This window comes from Thunnus thynnus, chromosome 12 (assembly GCF_963924715.1).
Source record: "Thunnus thynnus chromosome 12, fThuThy2.1, whole genome shotgun sequence".
Lineage (NCBI taxonomy): Eukaryota > Metazoa > Chordata > Actinopteri > Scombriformes > Scombridae > Thunnus > Thunnus thynnus.
Window position 1 is genome coordinate 1,685,100 of NC_089528.1, and position 16,153 is coordinate 1,701,252.

General features: G+C 40.8%; 1 protein-coding gene across 1 annotated transcript; it reads left to right on the forward strand.

The window, feature by feature from the left end:
* Positions 1–4,659: 4,659 nt before the first annotated feature.
* Positions 4,660–7,675, forward strand: ptf1a (pancreas associated transcription factor 1a). Its single transcript, XM_067604618.1, has 2 exons — positions 4,660–6,963; positions 7,180–7,675. The coding sequence occupies exons 1-2, from the start codon at positions 6,342–6,344 to the stop codon at positions 7,380–7,382; spliced, it is 825 nt and encodes a 274-aa protein (XP_067460719.1). The 5' UTR covers positions 4,660–6,341; the 3' UTR covers positions 7,383–7,675.
* Positions 7,676–16,153: the final 8,478 nt, after the last annotated feature.

Here is a 16,153-nt window from a genome sequence, read left to right on the forward strand (position 1 = left end):
GTAGAATGTAAACACCAAAATGGCAGCTGCAGCCTGCTAACATTACCAGAAAACAAAAACAAACAAAAAAAAAAATAAATAAAACCAACTTAAGTGTCTCAGTAAGGTGTTGGGCCACCACATGCTGCCCGAACAGCTTCAATGCGCCTCGGCATTCTACAAATCTCTGGAAATCTTCTGGAGGAATGAACACCATTACTCCAAAAGATATTCCCTCATTTGGTGTTTTGATGATGGTGGTGGAGAGCGCTGTCAAACACGTCCAAAATCTCACGTAGGTGTTCAATTGGGTTGAGATCTGGTGACTGTGAAGGCCATAGCATATGATTCACATCATTTTCATACTCATCAAACCATTCAGTGACCCGTCCTGTCCTATGAATTGGGACATTGTCATCCTGGAAGAGACCACTCCCATCAGGATAGAAATGTTTCATCATAGGATAAAGGTGATCACTCAGAACTACTTTGTATTGATTTGCAGTGATTCTTCCCTCTAAGGGGACAAGTGGACCCAAACCATGCCAGCAAAATACCTCCCACAGCTTAGCAGAGCCACCAGATCCCCTCACTGTAGGGGTCAAGCATTCACCCTTGGACCAGTTTTTCCTTTAATTATATATATATATATATATATATATATATATATATATATATATAGATATATAGATATGTGTGTGTGTGTGTATATATATTCACATGGGGGTAGAAGCCAGTTAAACATGTCTACAACCTTGGCATCAGGAACCCCCTACAACAAATGTGCAACCTCAGCAATTTCATGAATTTGAAAAAAGTTTCCCAGAACTTCTACGCAAAGCATTAGCTGAGCAGCTACCTTCAAGTGGCCAACAAGCAAAGGTTACAGAGCAGGCTGAAGATGCATCTAATCTAGTTGTTAAATTACTGTTGAGTAAATCCCTTTAATTTGTTTTAGTCATCCAGATGGATAATCCCCTGTAGCCAGAGATTACAGGGATTAATACTGAATCACTGTGTGGGAGGATTAGCTCCAGCTCTAATTCTACACGTTTGTCTCCTATAGTTCGCTTTCTGGATTTCTTTTTCCAGTTGCAGGGCAACATGCTCATAGGCACTGCAGCAGCACCACTGAGGAAACTAAAAGCCATCTCATTTCAAAGCAATACAGTCATATATGTTACACCTTACATTTGAAATAAGACTCATATGTGGAGAATGTGTGTTTAGTAATGTTTGTTTTTCAACTGATTCTAAGCTAATGAGGGAAATAGTGGAGATCTATGATTCTTTATAGCTGAGATTCTGCAACGCTTTATTTTTCAGGTCCATAATTTCCTGATAATTTCTCAGGAAGCTTCCTGAAAACAAATATGCTATTTTGTTATAATTATTCAGTTGGTACACTTTAAATGAATTATTTTTGGTTCAAAATATTACTGTTGCATCCAACAAATATGCAATAATAAATAATGAATGGACATTAACTTGGGTTTAAACTGAGATTTTGCTTCAGTGAAATTACTGTTTTCCCTAATAGTACCAAATAACATGCTTTTTTTTTTTTTTTTTTTTTAGAAAACACAGAGAATAATGAGGTATAATAGACTTGTAAATTAAAACATTACCTAGAGGGGTTGACAAAGCCTCTTTCCATCTAAATAATCAATAAATAATGAAAAGTCAGGAATGATAACTATAAAGAATTATTTGTGAAGTATTAATCAGTAATATTTGTTTTCTTGTGTGTTTTTCAGCATTTTAATTTTTTTGTAGAGTTTTTATATATTTATAGCCTATTTTTTTTTATATTGAATGCGTAATGGTTGTTAGTAGTAGTAAATGGGAACTATTAGCGAGTGATTTTTACCTTTTTATGTTTCCGTTGAATGGGGATGGACAGTAGACTATCTCACAATAAAGATTCATCAAAATGATGCCTTATACGTTTACAATGATATTAATATCTCTCCCATTACATAGTCAAATATGACAAGAAATACTTATGATCAGTTTTGATTTATTTATGATGGCGATCCATACAGTTGTTGGGTCAGGGTTCGGGTAAGTCATTTCTTTTATTGTTTTTTTTTTTTTTCATATATTTTGAAGTTCACGCAACAGTGTGTTCAGTGTGCCCTAAATATATAGCCTGTGTGTGTGTGTGTGTGTGTGTGTGTAGTCCCCACCTGCCCCACCCCTAGCGTGCACTGTGACCGGTGTGGCCGATCTCCAGCCTGCTGCACGCTGCAGACCGAGGGGCTGCATGGGAACCGAAACACTTGCTCCGCTCGTGTAGGTCGGCCCGTTCAGAATGGCAGCACGTTCATCAATGAGACGACGTGGAGCGCGCGGTCACGGTGCGTTAAAAACCTGCACGGTTCGAATTATTATCTGCTTTTCAGAAAAGGGTGGGGGGGGGGGGGGGGCGAAACACACACTTTACTAACATGTCTGTGTTATACAAACATACACACACACACAAGCAACGACAAAAAATAGACCATGTCTGTGTTATACAAATACACACACACACACACACACGCAACGAGAAAAAAAATAGACCACTGCAAATAAATGATAAGTGTTATTACCTCCTCTTATTAATGGCAGCTCATGTATTTATAGCCGCCTTGTGAGCTTGAATCACAAATGAGCAAAGTAATTACAAAAGGAAATTCTGCTGTAACATAAACATGAGAGAAGACTGTTCAGATTTTGTCCTCATGCAGTAACATAGGAGAAGAGATTGTTGCATAACAATATGTCATCACATTTACATTCAGAGAAGATTTGACTGAAAAGGATTTATATACCTGCTACACTTGTATTCACTATAAGGTTTTTTAGAAGACAACAATATGGTTAGTATTACATTTTAAATGAAGAAAAAGTATCAATTGAAAGCTTAGGCCAAGATTGTCAGGCTTCTCAACAGGAGAAATGTATTTGGCAGTTAACTCTCAGGGGTAATGTATTTCTGAAAGTTATAACAAGAACAAACTTATGCCTATAAAAACTGTCAACTTCAAGTTCAAATTGCTAGTTATTATCTTTACTAATAATATAACTAATCATTTTGCATTTATGACGTGTAGATTAAGTTGAAGACGACAAAGAATAGCTTGCCAAGCCCTTCTAAAGTTATTGTGTATTGAATAGCAGCAGAGTGCAGATGAAATGACTGATGAGCAGAAACCGTGTTCCAAACAAGAGGATGAAAATGTGTTTCTCTAAGAGAACGTCTCATTTTTGTACAGACAATACAATGCAGGTATGAACCAGGAGCTTATTTAGGATGATGGAACCTACAGTTTACATTTTATACACACATTATGAAGACATTTTCTGGAAGTAGACAGATACAAATCGCCATGGCAAGTCTGCTCGGGGATTATTTTTTTTACGTTCAAATTTATATTTTCAAGTGTCTTTATGTTTTTGCAGTCCTGCTCAGAAAATTTTCACAGAAATATGGGGGCTCCTTTACATAAGATACGTTTTAATTTAATTACTACAAAACTGCTGCAACTTAAAAAAAAAAAAAAAAAAAAAAAGAATCAGCGTAAAGGTCAGGACAATTTATTTGAGTTATGGTCCGCTTCTTGTACATCAGTGGAAAAATGTTAAATTTTCATTTTCATTCTGCTAGCCTCCCCTGTCTGATCAGAGCTGTCTGTACCTCATTCAGGAGACGCTTTATATGGAATCATTGTTTGGTGTAATGATTTACAGTGACCGCATGCCGATGGGAGATGGATTTTCTGTTTGAAAGTTGAATGTGAGGGATTAAAGTGCAGTCCTGCAGCAATCTGTCAGTGCGTGGTGTTGTGTTCAAGCACCTGGTTGGTATCGGGATGTGAGTGCATTGTGCATGTGGACTCCGGCTACAGCTTCATTATGTAGACAGCAGCACAAGCCTCATTTATAACACGACATGTTGCATTGACTGGCGAGGGGAGCGCAAGTGGCCTTCTTCCCACGGCCGCGGCCCGTGTTGCAGCTCTCTGTCGCACCACCAATGTCCACACGTGGTGCGCGCGCACACACAGCCTGCATCAAAGGTCCATTTTCTCTGCAGAACAAAGTGAGCCCTTCCACTGAATGGACTGAATAGATGGGTACTTACAGACCCCAGACCGGTGGGTAGTCTCCTTTCGGTATACCGGCGAGCGTTAATTTGTCGCGTGAGGTGTCAGAGGCGCGAGCCTCGGGGCCACCACTGTGCTTTTATTTGTCAACCAGTTCTCCCATCAAAACAGCACTGGCTGGCACAAGTGGCGCATCGACCACTCTACTGGTGCATGTATTTATGGCAGCAGCGCTGCCCACTTACGGCTAAATAAATGGGCGAGCTGAGAGCTCTTCCACACATCACCAGGCTGAAGAGGACCAGCCACTCACAGCAACATGTTCACAGGTTTATCCACCTTCACAATAAGATACACAACATTTTAACCACAGCCTTGGATTTTCTTTTGAAAGAGAAGGGTCTTAATAGAAATAGTTTTCTTAATTAAATGTGATAGATGGTCAAGAAAGTGTCATTAAAACTTTGTAAAATTTGAAACACTTGTCGTAAAGTATTTTATGCCCTTTCATTGAGTTTATATTTTGCTTTTAAACAAGATCTTATTTCCGTTTGGCGGTTGTGTGCATTGCCTCCTTTTGTGTGTTTTATTGTGCCCCTTTAAGACTTTATAGAGTCGTTACAAAATATTTAGTTACATTTGACTTTACTATTAGAAATACATAGAAATAGATGTTAAACAAAATAATAATAATATATACACACATCTCAGTGAAATTATAGCTGATCGCTTACAAACAAATTAATAATAATATTAGTTTTTACAATAATGCTTCACAGCTGGGTTGATGCATCTTTTAATCTGGGGAGTTTATTGACATGAGGGTTTCTATTCACGTGTTGCTTTTGTTGGCAACATCTGTTTCTTTAATCAGAGGAAACATTATTATTCTGAACACATTGTGTCAAGGCCTCCCTCTACTCATAGCCAATGTTAAATTGAAGGTTGTAGGGTAATATCAACATAGCCTAGGATATCAAAATATTATTGATTATATTATACTATTAAATTAGCCTGAGCCTATTTTAATAGCATCTTAATATTCGTTATATGATATTTATACATTCATAATAATATTTCAACCCGATCGCTAGAAGAAAACATTGGCATTGAACGTTTCTGCAAACCACAGAAACGTTGAATATCTACGTTTCAACACGTGTAATATGTATCATATCAACATTTCTACAAATGTAGCATATTAACATTTCTACCCATTGAATAATGATGTTTTATGATGTGACAACGCTGTTGTTAAGGTCTGGTTAGGTTTAGGCACAAAGACCACTTGGTTAGGGTTAGGGAAAGATCATGGTTTGGGTTAAAATAAAATTAAAAATAAATTAAAAATGGCGGATGTCTCACAAAAAAAGACCCGCTTTTGTCGGTTGAAACGGGAAGCCGGCCTTGGTTTCGAGGTGGTCTCGAGCCGTGCTCTCTGCTGATTCCCAACTTGCTACCGAGAATCTTACTGGCTTCTGGCGACCAGGCTGAATATTTAATAGCATGTTTGAATATCAATGCAAAACACAACAGACGTATGAAACTTCTTGTTGCATAGTGACTTGAATGAACATGTCCCGCAACTATGAGGAGAAATTGTGGTGTTTATTAGGTTTTCCTACCAGTTTGCCTACAGTATGTTTTAACAATAAGACATAGTCTACAACACGACCTTAATTCGGGCTTTTATTTTATTGTAGACAACTGTGAGGTCACGTTGACTCATTTAATCTAAAATCCACGATAATTCACAGTAGAACATTTTTTGGGAAAAGACAGTTTTCTACAAATAGGCCTATATGTGATTAGGCTGCACATTGTATCAATATTTAGTCAAAGATGTCATAACGGTGTAAGGAATCATATCTGATCAGTCTCTCTTCACTTCGGGCAGAGTATTAATTCATTTAAAATCAAGTTAGAGCATGTTAAACAAGGAAATATAAATCAGTCGGACTGTGTTAGAGGAGGACAGCCGGTGTCAGGGCATAGTTGAGATGTTCAGGCCGGGCCTGGGGAGGACAGGAGGCGTGGCGTTCTGGGGAATTATCTCGAGGTGCGCTTCGCGGACCGAGTTGTGATTGGTTGGCGCCCCTGGCAAACGGCACGCGACTATGGATGTCGCTATAAAGACACCTCGCGTGCCTGATCTTCTAGTAAAACTAACTGTTGACCGTGATCAGTGACCACAGAGCAACGAGTCAATAAAAGAAAGAACAACGTGTCATTGTTACCGCAACAACAGGAGACAGAAGCAGCTAGACAAAGATGGACAGTGTACTGGACCCTTTCTCCGGACTGGACTCTTTCTCCTCCCCTCCTTACTTCGACGATGACGAGTTTTTCACTGACCAGTCTTCGAGAGATGGACACTTGGACACGGATGACTTTTTGGATGACGACGTCGATTTCCTCACCAGCCATTTCCAAGACTATTACAGCAAAGACGGCGGCAGCAGAGCTGCGCCTCACGATGGGGACTACGACATTGGCAACCTGTCCTTCTCTTCCTCGTCCTCCACCTTCTCGTACGGCTGCGCCGACAGCACCCCGGACCTGTCCCCTCAGATGGGCAGCCTACACGGCGGGCCGTTGCTGAAGCGGAGGCGGCGGATGAGGTCTGAGATGGAGATGCAACAGCTGAGGCAGGCGGCCAACGTCAGGGAGAGGCGAAGGATGCAGTCAATCAATGACGCGTTCGAGGGTCTGCGCTCCCACATCCCCACCCTGCCCTACGAGAAAAGACTCTCTAAGGTGGACACTCTGCGGCTGGCCATCGGCTACATCAACTTCCTCGCCGAGCTCGTGCAGTCGGATCTGCCTATCAGGAACTCCAGCAGCGAGACGCACGCGCAGCCCAAGAAAGTCATTATCTGTCACAGAGGAACAAGTAGGTGCATTTCAAAATCATACCTCTAAGTACATCATTTTAAGAATAGTGGCAGTCAGGCTCGATGAAAGCGATGCAGACTCATTTACAGTTATTTGTGTTTACATATGCACTTATTTGGATTGACGTATATAGGCTTAGTCCTAGTCTGCAAAAAACAAAAACTGAGGAAAAAAACTAATATTAATGTACTTGTTCTACGTTTTGTCCTCCCAGGGTCTCCCTCCCCCAGCGACCCAGACTACGGCCTACCTCCTCTGGCCGGTCACTCTTTATCGTGGTCGGATGAAAAGCAGCTCCGGGAGCAGAACATCATCCGCACGGCCAAGGTCTGGACGCCGGAGGACCCCCGAAAACTGCACAACAAACCGGGCCTGACAGACATAGAGAACGAGCCTCCTTTCGGCCTCGTGGCCTAAACAGAAATACCTGAGTCCTTCTGACTTGTCCTGTAAAACGCACATTGTAAATGTGAGGAACCAGATTATGTTAATGTTTTTAATGTGCTGTTGAAGGCGCATTGTAAAAATGTGAACACCATGTGAACTGACTGTACATTTTCTGATATTGTATTAGTTGTTGTACATATTTTTTTTTATCATGTTGATAATTTTATTTTTGTAATTCAGGCAACTGGCAATCATGTATTTAATTTTTTTCATAAGTGATAATATATGTTTTAATTTAATTGCAAAGAATGAGAGAAAAAATATTTTTCTACTGCTGATTTATATTTCTATTCAACCTGCAAATAAAGACACCTAATGATAAAAAGTTTGTTTCTTCTTTATTCTATTTTATTATTGTTGTTATTTAGTCAAATATTAAATAAGATGTTCAACATCAACATGTCAGTAGAGTAAACTTCCCCTATATGATTATACAATTCTAACAACAGACGTTAAGCTTGAAGGTTCATCATTGATCTTGGAAATAATTCGACAAAAAAACTCATAGCACGAGCCCCACTTGGTGGAAATTTTCCAGTAAGTGAAAGATGTCAATAGTCCTGAACAAGGTGCATTCACTGATGAAGGCCACAAGATGGTAAATGGACTACACTTATATAGCGCCTTTCTAGTCTTCTGACTACTCAAAGCTTTCAGCCACAAAGATGTGGCTGAAAGCTCCGGAAATAAAAATGCATCTTGTACTAAGAATTTTTAGTCAAACTAACAAACAAATGTGTTATTTACTGAAATAGAAGAAAGCATTTTGAAAGCAAAGTCTTCTACTGAAACTACTTCAGAATATTAAACATTCTACTGTTTGACTATAAAGAAATACATAATTCTTATTAGGCTTTAGTTTATCATTAGCTGATTTTTGTCACTAGCCCTTTAATCTCATCATTGGAACATCAGACCTAAACCTAATTTTATTTTACGTGAGTGCAAACGTGGACCATTAAATGAATTCGTGGTTATAAGATTCTTTCCTCCTGGTGGTAGATGAATGAGGCATAATGTTATATTAACATATGAGAGTGAATACTTGCGTGACCTGTACTGAAGGGGCCTAATGAGCTCTGTTCAAGAGATTAACTGTTCATCAAAAGTCTGACTGAGTGAGAGTAAGACGGGAAATAACTCAAACTAATACAGCACAATATTGCGACATGAATATGCAAATGAGATGCTAATGACAGGACACTGTATACCCACAACAGCTGAAGGTGTTTAAAGCGCACGCGGGCGTGCAGCAGTATGGTGGGAGGCTGTTGAATACGCTCTGTGCTGCCAGGTGCTCCCGGGACAGATTTTCCCGTGGTAGCGGCATCCCTCCAACATGTGTCCCCACGGCCTCCTCTGCGGCCGCCCCCACACCACTACAACACACGGCCGCATAGCCTATATGAACCATGTGGGCCCAAAAGCGGCGAACACAAGACTGAAGGCTGCATTCAAAGCACTGCTGGAGGGTCGGTGTTAGGATGCTGACAGTTTGGATTTTAAAAAGCTCCAGCATAGCAGGTGGGTTAGCGCTTTTAGACACTACTTTTTAGACATAATTAAGTATTTAATTTTCTTATGATGCCACATAATTCTGCTTTTTTAACCTCAGTTATTTGCAGGACGCTCTCCACAGCAGACTATCAGGTCCTCTCCGAGTCCGTCCGCTTCTCATTACCAGCGCGACAGGAGCATGTAATCCTATTACAGCCATTAGAAAGTCAAATGTTAGCGACTCAATGCTGGGCAACTTCATCTCTTTGGCAGGAGGGCCGGCTCCACTTTGATTGTGAGGCAGCAGAGCTGGGGTTAAAACAGTGGTAGCATTGTAGTTTCTCGCACCTTAAGGCCTTTGTGCCTTTTGATGGTTTTTAGTGTGCGCGGCTCAGAGCGCCTCTAACATCCTTTGGTGCGGTCGCAGCCAAGCGGAAGGGCCAGGCTGAAATACTTCAGGCTATCTTGTCACTCCGGCTGCGGGCTTGGCACAGCTTTAAAGGACACGACCATTTTACTGCCTGACAGGTTTTATTTCCTTTATTTCTCAGCAGGCTTGGACATTAGAGGGCCCTGCCAAGCAGTCATTTGGTTGAGAAAGGCTCGGCTCTCAGCTCACAGGCCGCTGTGCGCGTTCATATCTACAGTAGGCGATGCTGTACGAGGCAGAGAGCGAGACAGAGAGCTGTACACACACCACACTGCCGGGGCAGCGCTGGGTAGTAAGACTAACTCTTAATCATAAAATATATTATTTCAAGGATGAAGAGAAAAAAGACATTTGTTAATAGAGTCGGGATTCTCAAAAAAAGTGCACGGAGATTAAAATTGGATTTGTGATTTCAAGATGATAAAATCAAAGATATATTTCCGCGGAAAAAAACAAATCTGATTCTTCAATTAAATTCCGACTCTAAGAAACAATAGTCACTTGAGAGATAACTTAATGTTACACAGTTTATAAAGAGAATCCTCATTAGATTGTAATAAACTACTGTGTTGTGCATCGTTGTTGTAAACATTGGTTGAATACTGTTAATATTGTAATAAGACAGTTTACAGAGGAATGAATTCATTTATTGGTACTGCAGTATTCCCATTCTGTGCAACTTTCTATATTAGAGAAATCTCTCCACTACATTTATCTGATGGCTGTTGTTAGTCTGTGATTTATAAGCTCTTGGTGCATTTCTAAAGATAAAAATGCATTAATACTATACAGAGCAACCACAGCCATATCATTCTAATCACACATCAACTCATTTTATTGCAAATACTTACATTTTAGGCCTCCAAGCAAATCCTCAACTCAGGATTCTTAATATGCCTAAAAAGTATCTTTCCACATCAGCAGAGATACTTCTATTAATTCACCAGTGTTCCAACATATACTCTCTGAAAAATAGAATTGTTACTTTTATTATGACTCTATCTACCATTTTATTACTTAAAGAGCTCACTGGCTACTTAGATATAACGTCAATTAAGCCACTTGATTATTCTTATATACAACATGAAATGGTTTGATCTAATTTATTAATTAACTCTGTTGCTTTAACCCTCAAAATACCCTTCATTGTAAAATGAAATGTTTAAGAGGTTCCAAGCATTGCAATTACACGCGTTACATACAGTTACTATAATAATTATATAAATAATACATGTGCCTCTTTTGAACCAGCAAACATTTTTTATCAGAGCAGGAAAGGCAGCTCTTTATGGATTTAGTTTATAGCGTCCTCAAATCCCAAAATGTCCTCCCGGCTTACTGTTGAAGGACTCGGGGTGAATATATATATATAATATATCTGGAAGTCATTTTGCTTGTTTCGCGCAGACATTTGTTATTTTTTTAGCTTTTCATGGCAGAGCTCTGAGGTGATGCAGTTATTTTTTGAAGGTCGTTTGATGTTTTAATAGCAGGAGGATGCAGTGATTGACACTTTTACGCACCGCTGGCTGTTAATAATGGTTTAATAATCGGTTTGCATCCATGGCTGAAAAATGATTTAATATGTAATAAAGGAAAATGGCCATCAGTTGTTCACCGCAGTGAATAACAGCGCATCAGTGAATGTGAGAAGCTTTAGTGAAACATTCATACATTAATCAGAAGAAAGTTAAAGGCTTTCGCCTCTAATGCTGTTAAATCCTCTTTAAGCCGGTATGTTAGCGCGCTGGGAGAGACGCCTAACAAGATTCACAAATCGGCTTGATGTGCAGATTATCTCGCTGCGGAAATATATCCTCTGGAGTCATTATTAATAGTTCTGACTCCTAGGCTTTACTCCTCTCCAGAATGGCATCAGAGTGCCAGCTGTGAGGCCGATCAGCACAGACTCTCAACTCAGTCAGGGGACATGCTGTGTTGCAGAGTGGCTGATCTCAGGGCGCGTTGAGCCGCTGGTAACCAACAGGTGTCTGCTGGGCTCGCACTGACAGAGGAGGAAGCAGGGGGAGATGTGTGGCAGGGAGGGGAGGTAGCGGACTTTCAGACGTGACCTTCCAATCTAAATTACATCTTTATGAGGGCTTCCTTGTCCCGCTGGAACAGATCGGTCTCCGCCGTGTTTTCCGGGGATGCACCTGGTAGTTCAAACTTCGTCTCTTTTCATGTCTTTGCGCCTGAGTCCCTGGCCAGCAGCTGCCTAAAAGCAAGCAAAGAGAGAGGCCCTTGCAGTGTCTTCGAGACGGGTTGGCACCGTTCTCCACGTCTTTAATGTTCCATCAGTCTTTGTCCAGGACACAATATGGCAACTGTAAAGCATGACGTTTTGCAATAATAAAACACATTTTCAATGATGTGACACCGGGCTGAAAGCGCAGCGCGGGCCAGCCAGGCTGAACATGTCCCTGCGTTTGTTTTGTGCGCCCCCAGCCAATTAACAGCGAGGTCTTTTCGTCGCGTCTTGATAAGCCAATTAAATTTATGTGTGCTATTTTTTCAAGAAGAAAGGAGGAGGATTTGGTGTGTTCTCCTTCTCGGAACGGCGTTTTTCTTGCCATCACCTGGCGCTTTCTCGACAAGAGAGCAAACTGTCCCGGGTGCTCCCGGAACCATACGGCTCTCCCCATCCTGTACCATTGTCTCCCGCGTTGATCACTCATTACTGGGATTTAACAAATCCTCTATTAGCAATGTTTTGTGTCATATTTTGATCCGCAAGATTAAGCAGATGCTGCGATTGTGAAATCCAAACTGTAGGGCTACTCAAGGCTGAAAGAGAGACGGGCACTCGGCGAGCGAGGGAGAGAGAGAAAAAAGCTTTGGGCACATCTTCAGAGGAATAAAACATTTAGGAGCCATAAACAGACTTCAACCTGCTCTATTTCAGCCTTTGTGTTGTTTGTGAATAATTAATGTTAATAGGGACAGGTTTGTATACTTTGAATGCGGGACCACAGGTGCGGAGTGACAGGATGAATAACCGGCCCTGATTTTTGCCAAAGCTCGAGGGCTCTTGTCCAGGGTCTCCAAGCTGATGGAAAATATTGTCATCTCTTTGATTCGCAGCATTACTTTCACAGAGAACAAAGCCGGGTGATGAAAAGCTTATGCTGGAGTGAAACGGGCGATGACGGTGGCCGCTTCAGACCCCTGAAAGAAAGAGAAAGGGGGCGAGTCAATGGCGATGCGCGCTTCTGGTTTTGTGCGCAAGTGCTCCATCTAACTCAAATAAAGGAACCTTTCCAACTTTTAAAGGACCACTTTTTGCTTTAAATAATGGCTGGACGGCTGTAGCCATTAAGCATATGGTGCTAAGGCGCTGGTCTTTTGTCCCCGTGAAGCCCTTGAGATACTAACTTGTGTTCTTTCCGGGATATTTAACTTCTCAATGGTTCCAACTTTATGCGCCGGCAACAAGTGGCTCCAGGGCGCACGAGCAGCTTTCCCCATTAAGAAAATCAGGGTGACAAGACAGAATAATTCGTGGAGAAATAACTAAAAGAGAACTTTATTTTTCTGTAGGAGGCACTGTCGTACATTTTAGGGAAAGGATTTTAGATTTTTGACGACGGAGAGAAATACATAACCTTGGATTTGTTCTCATGGACTGTTCTTTTGCGCATGAATATCCATGGCAACGCATGGGCAGACTGGGACTGGAGTGAGTGCGCATGGAGTCCTTTTAAATTCTCTTTAAAGACTAGAATGAAATGAGCCCAGTTGTACCAGAATTGTCACTTTTGCACTCCCTTCATGCTTTGGTGTGTTTTGTCAAAATAAATGTGGGTACTGAGAGTGTGAAAGGAGAATCACAGTGACTAAGGGTGTTATTCGGGAGAAGAGTTTGTCATATGACATTTTCTACCCAAGCATTTCTTGTAAAAAATAACCTTCTCTCTATTCATTCTGATTTCAGACACAGTGCGTTCATGCGTAAAAGCTGAGTGCCTGTTTCCTCTTTCGCCTCATTGCGTAATGTTGCGTCTGGTGCGCGCTGGGCAGTGCACGTACACTTGGCTGCATCTCTCTCATCCATGGAAGCACCAAAGACATGTTACGTGCTGTTTCAACCAATAGGATCGGTTCTATGCCCCATTCCGCCGATCAAAGCCAAAATCCTTTTTTATATTTATCATATTCATTTGTAAATAGGCCTGTTTCTAAAGTTGTCTTCGGTCTTATTCGAAAAATAGTCCCGTTTATGGGTTTTGGGCAGGCATGTATTCTCTAATCTCACTCTCAAATAGATAGTTGCAGCATAAACCCTCATAATTGTATTCTGGCCTTAGAAATAATGCACTGCTATATAAACGTATGTGTGTGGTGTCGTTGTGACGGAGCCAGCTGGCCGCCTCTGGCCTCTGAAAACCCCCCTGGTGGACGGAACACGGCGGACTGACCTCCGCGCCGGAGGACGAGAGATGCGCCTTTGACTGAATTAGCCATAAAGACGTCTTGCTATGATCTTTGTTGCGGCTGAAAGCAGGGTGGATATGAGAGGCATTGTGCACAGCTTTTGCGTGCCCCATCATGAAATATTACAGTCCATTCACGAGGAAGCTCCTTTGAAAAGATATGGAAATGAAGGAGTCTGGACTGATTTCAGAGCGGATTTAAAGACATTAGACAAAAAGCAAACAATAAATAAATATAATAAATAAGACGGATAACAACTTTTTCGCACTTAAAACTGTACTTTTTTAGGGAAACAGAAATGCTTGCAGTGATTTATGCTTAGTGTTTTGTATGAAACTTCTATCTCAGGGTTCAACCCGCACGCGTTGACAAATGATCGATTTTCTTTTTTTAACTCTTTAAAAAAATTCCTGAATAACTCAACAAAAAAGTGATAAATTACTAATATGCTAATTTCAGTCACGGCCGTTTGTACGTGTGCGTCTCCATCCATCTCCTACATTCTGCGTTGCTGATCCCCGTCGTGCGCTAGAAGACACTCAACCCGTTTAGACCGGGGCTCTTTTGTTCCCCCTTACACTGTCTTCAGCCTCCAGGGAAGGGAACGTTTTTTTTTTTTTTTTTTTTAATAGTTTTTATACTCTCCAATCTCCACCCCCATCTCGTCCTCTGTCAGTTGCCAGGATTCAGAGGTGTAAAAGCATGCATCATTTTTCACCAGCTCTCCGTTTTGATATCGACAAAAGCGGCTGCTATGGAACAGCCTCTCCGCTTGTTCGCTGGCTTGAACTTCACTGATGTCCGACTGCTCTCTTTTCCTCGCCTGAACGCGGCGCAGCGGGGATGGATTTGCAAGACAAATGCAGCTGTGTGTGTGTGAGGGAGTCAAGTGGCACAAAAAGGCCGTTTCAGTCAGCCGATGGGATGGAGAAAGTCAGCATTATGCGGACGTCAAATCAATCAAAAACAAAAGCCCGCATGCAGAAAATACTGAGTTTATGGTGGTGAAATGGCAGCTTATTTTTTTTCTTGCAAATTGGGGAGACTGCCAAATAAACTAAAAGTGAGAAGATCAAAAAGCTCAAGAAGACGATCAAAAAATTTCAAGAAGCTACAGAAATGTTGTGGATGTTTTTTAGTCAGAATTAATAGATTCAACTCGCTCCTTGTAAAAGCTTCAAAATTCTCAGTGTTCACAACTGGCAATTTGGAAATGAAAAAAAAAAACAAATTTTAAATGGTATGACGTTTGCTATTATTGTAAACAAATAAAAAATACTGAGAAAGCAATCAATTAAGGATATTAATAAACAAAAGTTAGGCCTAGTTGTTACATGGGAATATGAAAACAGTGATGGAAAAACAATCGACATGCCTAAAAGCAAGCAAATCGACATTCACTGATTCAATTAACTGAATCTTTTTTTAGTCAATGCCATTTCAGCCGAGATGAGGTAACTTTTTTGTCTGAAATTAGGCCAGTGTTTTCTAAAATGATATTTATGTGTTGTATCACGCAAGCATCTGTCTGCTCAGTAAAAACAAATTGGGGTTCAGTTTCCTAATCAAGGACACTCCCATAGGTGGACTGGAAGAAGCGGGCTCAACTCTCTCACCTGAGCCACACCGCTCTATACAGGAGAGAAGCCAGTCTCACACCAGACTGCTCCACAGCGCAAAACCTAGCTATTAGTTTCATGATAACGGCTCTAAAATTGTGAGATGCCCACGTTTTTTGGCCTTTTTTCTATCGGCCTGCGTTTATTACTGCGTTATTGTCATAATCTTCGTTCAGTGAATGTATGTTATGTTTAGTTTGTGAGTTATTATGAAGGGTGTTTCAGGTCTCACCAGAAAATTGCAGGGATGCAACGTTTTCTTTTGTTGCTATGGTGGTTGCTATGGACGCTGCTATCGCTGAAACTACATTGCATTGCATGTTTGAATAATTGTCTTCGCGTTGTGTAGTTATCTGAGCTGTTATGTTATTTGTGTTGTTTTATGCAACTGTTTGATGATGTTATTTCAATAAAAACATAGAAATTGAATTTGAAGCTTTGTGATTGGCTGAGCCACCACCCGGAAGTAGGCTATTTCCTTACTGTCTTACCTGTGTTAAGGTTTTCTTTTAATCCTTTAATCTTTTAACATCTCTCAACACAAAGACGGGATAAAGTGTCCTTGATATGCTTTCAGGATGCAAACTGTTAAAATTAGGTTAACTCCAATAAGATTTTTTAAAAATGTTTGTCCTCCAATGCCAACTTGATTTAATCCAAACAAGAATTACTGATCAAATTCTAACATACAAACTCTAAAACTAGAACTAAAACTATACTTTCCTGGATATCTGTATAAAGGTGATCAGGTCACTGGTGTT